At 38.1% G+C, this 8,860-nt stretch overlaps 1 protein-coding gene across 10 annotated transcripts in view; it reads left to right on the forward strand.

Annotated features, from left to right (window-relative positions):
- ppp1r42 (protein phosphatase 1, regulatory subunit 42) overlaps positions 1-8,860 on the forward strand; it is a 107,549-nt gene that overhangs the window by 92,404 nt on the left and 6,285 nt on the right. For 6 of the 10 annotated variants that reach the window (XR_011352256.1, XR_011352259.1, XR_011352260.1 and 3 more), the window contains one exon: positions 7,773-7,913. The exons of 1 other annotated variant lie outside the window; for it this stretch is intronic. Coding sequence is in view for 4 of the 9 variants with exons in the window: in XM_069921331.1 (XP_069777432.1) it covers positions 7,773-7,861 (89 nt within the window). In the remaining 5 variants the exon portion in view is untranslated. Of the gene's footprint in view, positions 1-7,561; positions 7,636-7,772; positions 7,914-8,860 lie in introns of those variants that run through there. 3 more of the 10 variants (XR_011352255.1, XM_069921332.1, XR_011352257.1) reach the window with 2 other exon arrangements.

An 8,860-nucleotide genomic window follows, 5' to 3' on the forward strand; every position in this document is an offset into this window, starting at 1 on the left:
GAGTACTTCGACGTTAGGGATGAAAGCGCTCCAATGGATGTTGAGGATGGAGCGGAGACAACGCTGGTGGAAGCGTTCTAGGAGCCGTAGGTGATGCCGGTAGAGGACCCATGATTCGGAGCCGAACAGGAGTGTGGGTATGACAACGGCTCTGTATACGCTTATCTTTGTGAGGTTTTTCAGTTGGTTGTTTTTCCAGACTCTTTTGTGTAGTCTTCCAAAGGCGCTATTTGCCTTGGCGAGTCTGTTGTCTATCTCACATGACATCACCTAAAATCCTGAGAGGTTTTTTTTCTATGGGTGAGTAGAATTACCACTTATTGGTAGTACAAAAATTGTACACATGTAAACAAATAAAGAACTCTAAACAGATAATGAATGGAATCAAACTGACAGTACAATACAGAGAGAATTTTTAAAAAATCAATAAAGTACTAAAGTAAGAGTCCTTAAATGAGTCCCTGATTGAGTTTATTGTTGAGGAGTCTGATGGTGGAGGGGTAGCAGCTGTTCCTGAATCTGATGGTGCGAGTCTTGTGGCACCACCAGATCCAGGAACAGCTGCTACCCCTCCTGATGTCACCCAGCGCAAGCTGGGTGGTGTGGATCCTTGATGATTGCTGCTGCTCTCCGATGGCAGCATTCTCTGTAGATGTTCTCAATAGGAGGATTTTGCCTGTGATGTTCTACCTTTTGGAGGGCTTTTGTTCAGGGGTATTGTTGTACCCCATACTAGACCATGATGCAGCTGATTAGCACACTTTTAACCTTACATCTGCACAAATTTGCCAGGGTTTCTGGTGTCATACCAAACCTCCACAAACTCATGGGGAAGCAGAGGTGCTGATGTGCTTTCTTCATGATAGAAAGAGGGCTTCACATTTCTGGATCATTGGGCTCTCTTCCGGAGAATGTGGGACCTATATCAGTAGCACATTTTGCATCTAAATTGGAGAGGGACTAATATCCTTGCAGGAAGGTTTGCTAGTTTTGGTCCAGAGTGTTTAAACTTTATTTGCAAGGGGGTGGGAATCAGAGTGCCAGAGTAAATCGTAAAGTTTAGAAAAATATTATGTTAAGACTGCTTACAAAGACAGGAATCAAAAAGTTGTGCATGGTGGGAATAATATTCTGAGGTGTGTCTATTTCAATGCAAGGAATACCATAGGAAAGGCAGGCAAACTTAAAGTGTGGATTGGCAGGTGGAATTATGTCATTGTAGCCATTAGTGAAACTTTGTTGCGGGAGGGGCAGCACTGGCAGCTCAATGTTTAGGTGTTCTGGTGTTTCATTTGCCATAGAGGGGGAGGGATAAAATGGTGAGGGTTAGCATTGCTAGTCAGGGAAAACATCACAGCTATGCTCAGACAGGAAAGATTAGAGAACTCGTCAACTGAGTGGATCTGAGAAATGGGAAAGGTATTATCACATTAATGGAATTGTATTATAGACTACCCAATAGAGAGAATTGGAGGAGCATATCTTCACAGAAATAGTAGACAGCTGCAGGAAAAATACTCTAAAAGGACTGCATGGCTTAGAGTTTGTCAAATGTATTCAGAAAAGCTTTCTAAATTATACATAGAGGTACCAACTAGATAAAGCGCAATATTGGATTTTCTATTAAGGAATTAAACAGGCTAGGTGATGAAAGTGTGTGTAGGGGAACACACTGGGTCCAATGATCATAATGCCATTAGTTTCAAGATAATTATGGATAAGGATTGGTCTGGTCGATGGGATGTGATTCACAATTGGAGAAAGGCCAATTTTGAGGAAATGAGAAAGGATCTAGAAAATGTGGATTGGGACAGATTGTTTTCAGGCAGGAAGTGGGAGGCCTTCAAAGTGAAATTTTGAGAGTACAATTTGTATGTTTCTGTCAGTATTAAAGGCAATGTTACAAGCATAAGGAACCTTCATTTTTAGAAAGGATATTAGGGATTTGTTTAAGAAGAGAGAGGTGTATAGCAGGTATAGGCCACAAGAAGCAAATGAAGTACTAGAGGAATATAAAAAATGCAGGAAAAAAACTTAAGAAAGAAATCAGGAGGGCTAAAAGAAGAAATGAGGACTTCTCCAGGTTTATTATGAGCAAAAGGATAATTAGAGATAAAATTGTCCTCGTGAAGATCAGAGTGGTTGGCTATGTCTAGAACCAAAAGAAATGGGGGAGATCTTAAATGCTTTTTTTTTACCTGCATTTAGTTAGGAAACTGGAACTATGGAATTGAGGCAAACAAGCAGTGAGGTCATGGAAACTAAACAGATTAAAGACTAGGTGTCCTAAGGCAAATAAAGGTGGATAATTCCCCAGGGCCTGAAAAGGCATGAGCTAAAATTGCAGGAGCCCTGACAGATATATTTAACATGTCCTTAGCTACAGGTGAGGTGCCAAAGGATTGGAGGGTAGTTCATATTGTTCCAATGGTTAAAAAGAATCAAAAATTAATCCAAGAAATTATAGGACAGTGAGCTTTTTGACAGCAAAAGGTAAATTATTGAAAGGTATTCTAAGAGATTGCATATACAAGTATTAGGATAGATAGAGAGTGATTAGGGAGAGCCAATGTGGGTCTTTGCATGGTAAGTGGTGTTTAACCAATCTTTTCGGGTTTTTTGAGATTACCAGAAAAGTTGATGAAAGTAACGATGTTGTCTTTATGGATTTTAGTAAGGCCTTTGACAAGGACTCGGATGGAAGGTTAGTCAGGAAGGTTCAGTCTCTCAGTGTTCATGATGAGCTAAGTAAATTGGATTAAATATTGGCTTTATGGGAGAAGCCAAAGAGTGGTAGTGGATGATTGCTTCACTAACTGGAGGCCTGTGACTGGTGGTGTACCTCAAGGATCAGTGATGGGTCCACTGCTCTTTGTCATCTATATTAATGAGCTGGATGATAATGTGGTAAATTGGATCAGAAAGTTTGCAGATGACACAAAGATCTGAGGTGTACTAGGCAGTAAGGAATGCATTCAAACCTTGCAGAGGGATCTGAACCAACTGCAAAATGGCAGATGGAATTTAATACAGACAAATGTGATGTACTTTGAAGGACGAAGCAAGGTATGACACACACTGTGTGGTGCGCTGTCGGTCAGAAGCAAACACAAAAAGCCAAAAGACTGTACAACAGGCTTTATTCAACGTAAAACTCCACAGAGCCAGCTGTGAGAGCGTGCTGCTGTTTGCTGTGAGCTCTGAGAGTGTGACCTCGAAGGGCCGGCGCAGGCTTATATCTTGGAGGGGGTGGGGCTTGGTCCATTCAGGTCGGCTGATTGATAGCCGGCCAGGTGTTGTCTTGTCCCAATGCTGTTCTGCAGGTACAGAGGTTGCCCCCTGCAGTAGGCCAGTGGTGTACCACCACACACTGTAAACCTTCGGGCACTGAGGAGGTGGTAGGACAGAGGGATCTGGGAATAGATACATAATTCCTGAAAGTGACATCATGGGTAGATAGGATCATAAAAAGAGCTTTTGGCACATTGTCCTTCATCGATCAAAGTTGGAATGTTATAGTGAAGTTGTATAAGACATTGGTGAGGTCAAATTTGGAGAATTTTGTGCAGTTACCTACATTCAGGAAGGTTATCAATAAGACTGAAAGAATGCAGAGAAGATTTGCAAGGATGTTACCAGGACTTGAAGAAATGAGTTACAGAGAAAGATTAAACAGGTTAGGACTTTATTCCCTGAAGCACATAAGAATGAGGAGAGATTTGATAGAGGTATACAAAATTATAATGAGTATAGATTAAGTGAATGCAAGCAGGCTTTTTCCACTGAGGTTGAGATTAAAAATGAGGCCATGAATTAAGGGTGAAGGGGAAAAGTTTAAAGGGAGCATTAAGAGGAACTTATTCACGCAGAGAGAGTGGGAGAAGTGTGGAACAAGATGCCAGTTGAATTAATAAATGCAGACTCAATTTTGACATTTATGAAAAATTTGGACAGGTGCATTGACTGGAGGATATGATCCAGATGGAGGTCAGTGCAAAGAGGTAGAAAAATAGTTTGGCACAGAGTACAAGTGTTCTATGTTTCTGTTGTTCTAGAAAAGTAAGTAAACAAGCATATTTTACGTTGCTGAGAGTGGCAGGGTAGGGGAATTGTCTGCAAACCAAAGTAACAAGTGCTTTAAAAGCCAGCATTTGGAAACAAAAAGGAGGAAGAAATTAGATTGAAACACCCATAGAGTGGAAAAAAAGTCACCATAATTCCTAAGGGCTTCAACGTATTTAGACAAATGTTCAGGTGTTCCTTGAGTTTATTGAAACAATGTAGGAGGCCAAAGACAGAGATGTTGAGAATTGGGCAAAGAATTAAAGTGACAGATGACTGTAGGGTTAGTGTCACATTTGTAGACTAAACAGTATTGTTCTGCAAAGCATTTTCTCAACCTACATTTGATATCTCCATTGTAGAGGATACCATAAACTAAATTTGAAGAAATCAATTGCCTCTTCACTTGGACTGTTTAGGTATCTCTTTGGTCAGAAAGTAAAAACGGCAGGCATTGTTGTGTTCAGATCTGACAGGATGTTCTATCCAAGTGCTTTTAAGATATCCTACTTTCTTAACTATGGTTTTTCTTCCACAGGGCCCTTAACCATATCAATTTCCTGCTCTTCTATTTTCAACTCCTCTCCTTCCAGACAGAATACTTTTACTTATCTTCCAACCTATCAGCCTCATTCAAATGATCAACCTCCCTAACTTCTGCCAGAGGCCAATGTTGAGATGGGCCACCATGTTGCCTGTCTCCCTGGTTATTTTTAAAAACAATTGATTTCAAGCAATATGTTCTCTTCTATCAATAGTTATAAAAAGTGATCTTTATCCCCTTTTAAATTGTACTCTACAAGATGTTTGAACTAATTTGTATTTAATGTACACGCCCCATCCATACGTAAGGTTTCAATTTCTTTTACGTTTTCATATACAATTGAATTTCATGGTCATTATCTTTATGCCAAAGCCCTCTTTCCCATCCACTTTCATTTGGTAGCTACTGAAACAATCCCTGGGCCATGTTCTCAGGCTCCATTTAACTGCTCACAACCTCAATATTCTAGTTAAGTTTTCAAACCAATATCCTTTCCCTTTCCAAGACGGTTTATTTCTACCTTTGCAACTTCACCTATTTGTTTTCCACCTTAGTCCTTTTGATTCTGAAACTATTTTCCCTGTTCTATTACCTCTACACCTGTATATACCATAGCCTTCTTAGATAAGCTCCCATTTTCAGCCTTTCATAATTTAATTTCATCCAATATTACACAGCCCATATCTTAACTCTGACAAAGTCATGTTCACCCAGTAGAGTATCACTGAATGCTGTTTCAATCAAAATTGAATTTAGAATTCTCACCTTAATGCTTCACAGTCTTGTCTGTCCCAAAGTACAGCACAGCAACAAACCTTCCAAACCTCTCCTCTTTCATTTCCCACTCCCTCGCCTTATTTTCAGCATTGGTGTTAAGTTTTAGAAATTATTTAGTTAAGCCTTCTCTCACCCACCTTTCCAACCAGTTTTTAAGATACCTCTTAAAATGCACATCTGGCAAAACTTTTCATAATACAGCCCATTCTCTCTCGGGTTTTGTGTCAGTTTAATTCTGATTAGCATCCTGTAAAGTGCCCTAAGTTGTATTTCACCCCTTTTAGATGTTATTTGAATGCAAGTTACTTGTGTTTTGTATTCTATAACAGTGCAATACCATTTGAAAAGTAAAAGGTTAAGGTGTGTTCCAAATGGCAACTTCAGCATTATCATTTGCCATATTTTAACAATCATATTTCCATTTAGTTCAAAGTGATTGAGTATGGAACTCTAGTTGTCTGTGATTGAACATAAATTTACAGATCTGAGCTTGCTCCAAAATCCTAATTAATACTTGATGGTATAACTGAGCTCTTGCTAACCTTGACTAGATAAGAACAGAAGATGTAGGAGGAAGAATAGCCTGCTCTGTCACTTAATAAGATCCTAACTGACCTGACCAGGGTCTCTTCTCTCGATACTGGACCTATCTGCCTTTTACCCATATCCCTTAATTCCTCTGCAATGCAAAAATTAATCTAACTTTGATATATTTTATGAGGCAGCTTCTCCTGCTTCCTTGGATTAATTACTTTCTGGGAAAAGCCAATCCTCCTCATCTCTATCCTAAATCCACACCCCAAAACCTTGAGATTATGTCCCTTAGTTCTGGTCTCACCTACCAATGAAAACAGCTTTCCTGCCTCTCACGTTATGTATTTCTATAAGATCCCCTCCTATTCTTCTGAATTCCAGAGGGTATAGCTCCAAGGCAACTCAATCTCTCCTCATAGGCTAAGCCCCCTCATCTCCAGAATCAACAAGGTAAAACTGCCTCGAAAGCCACTGTAATCTTTCTCAAGTAAGGAGACAAGAACTGCACACAGTACTCCAGGTGCAGCCTTGCCAGTCAGTACCTACACAGTTGCAGCAAACCAACCTTTTGCAATTCATGTACAAGAATTCCCAAGTCTCTCTGTAAAACAGCATGCTGTAATCGTTTAGCATTTAAGTAATAATCTGATCTATTTTTTTCTTCCAAAGTTGATGACCTCACATTTACCAACATTGTACTCTTTCTGCCAGACTTTTGTCCACTCACTTAATCTATCTAGATATCTCTTTGGAAACTCTCCACATCCTCTGAACAATTTGCTTTTCCACTCATCTGAGTGTCATCAGCAGAACTGAATATGCTACACTCGATTTCATCTTCTAAATCATGAATGTATACAGTGCAGTCATGGGCCTCTCACCACCTCCAACCACAGAAACACCCATTTATCCCAAATCTCCATATTCTATTTATTCACCTATCCTCTATCCATGCTAAATACATCAGCCCAAACTCCTCAAATCCTTATTTATGGACAAGTATTTTATGTGGCAACTTAGTGAATGACTTCTGGAAATCCAAGTATACAATATCCCTCCGTTTTTAAGCCTGGATTCTTATCCTTCTTCCATATTGATTTAAACTGTCCACAGCAGCATGAGCAAACAATTTCCCTTGGACAAGTTACTGGTCTGCAATGCTGCTTGTGGTTTGTTACACTATAAGTGTCCTCTAAATATAGATTTAAATTTTTGACTGTATCATCTTTGCAAGCCTGACTGAAAAGTTTTCTTTATTGAACCCAGTTTGCATGAGGGATTAGAAAGATAGAACTTGAAAGCAGAAATAAATGAATAATCTAGTATCAGTGCCATCCAATAAGATTCTGTACCTCAAGTCTATTTCCTTGTCAAGTACCCATGGAGGCATTTGATCACAAGAATGAGAATTATAACCATCCTTTTCTGGAATATTGTGGAAAAAAAATAAAGAATTCCAATGATAAACTGCAGAATTCTCTACTTGTATTCAAAACCTAATTTGTTAAGTTGTAGGTATGTTCTGATGTTTGATCCGGAGAAAATGGTCTTGGTATTGATGCTGTCAATCACTCTCAGAATTGCTTGTGAAACTCCAAAGGCAGTTACTAAATTTTTGTTCATTGTACAACCCACTTATTCTAGGAATCAATCTTGACTCTGCCTTGTCCAAGCCACATTAAGTATGATTCTTCTTGGGTCTCCACAGAAGAGTTTGGGTAGGATTACATCAAAACCTTGTAAAAGTTATAAAATTGAAGATAAGCTTAATGGAATGAGAAATAATGAAATTATTTTTGTCTTTAGTTCTTATTATTTAAAAATGGATTGAAATTTTATTCTTCTTTTACTACAGAAAGGAGATTTAAGGAAAGCCATCACCTTTTAGTCAGTTCAGAATATTGCTCAAAATTCGTTGCACCATCGTTGAATTCCAAGGCTTAATCAACTGCCCCACTCTTCACTGATGTTGGAATAAAAATATTATTTGGAATAACTTTTAAGATCAATGGAATTTCATTATTTACACTTTAAATTTCTATAAGAAGATATTGTAGTCGGTCACTTTTAACTTATTAAAGGGCAAATTCGTACAATATATATTAAAACGTTTTGTTTGCAAAATGCAATATCGGTGGTTTATCTTTATAATTACAATGTTAAACACGGCTCTGGTTCGGACTCCTGTGTTCCGATGTATTTAAACTATTTACATTGCCCCTGCATAATCCTTGCCTCAAGTTTTATCGAATTCACTGGATTGTGTTCAACTAAACAACTGATTGTAAAGTTTTGATGTGAAGAGAATGAATGTTAGTTACTGAACAACCCGATTTGACGAAACGCAAATCTTCAACATTTTTAATGTCAAATTTCAGGGATTCGCAGTATTTTTTTCTTTTATAATTTCAGACTCGTTTGATTGATACATTGCAATGTGTGTTGTATTATAAAAACTGAACGTTTCAATGTCTGAAACGGTGAAACCCATACCCAATAAATGAATAGGTAATACAAAATCTTTCCGCTATTAATGCCCTAGCATGTCTTTTTTTTAAAACTTTCGATTATTTAAATTAAACGTTTCGATATTCAGTAATTTGCGGTGTATTGTTAACTGCGCTGTTTCACCTCCACTATACCGAGTTAAAAGTTAAAAATAGATTTACCCGCGCTTTTAGTACCATATCAAGTTGTCCAAGCCGTGGAAGATGAAGGTTAACACTTTACAAATTAGTCCGGAGAACGTTCTATTAGAAAAAAATATTTCTGACCTATATATTGTCGACATTTGTAATACTTTACAATCAAATGATCTTGTTATTGATCTAAGAAACGTACAAACTTCTTTCAAAATTCTAAATGCCACACAAAAATATATATAGATGAATAAAACTTTTTATTGATAATACTTGAACCATAACAAAATTATCGGTATATTAT

Source organism: Narcine bancroftii, chromosome 2 (genome assembly GCF_036971445.1).
Source record: "Narcine bancroftii isolate sNarBan1 chromosome 2, sNarBan1.hap1, whole genome shotgun sequence".
Classification (NCBI taxonomy): domain Eukaryota; kingdom Metazoa; phylum Chordata; class Chondrichthyes; order Torpediniformes; family Narcinidae; genus Narcine; species Narcine bancroftii.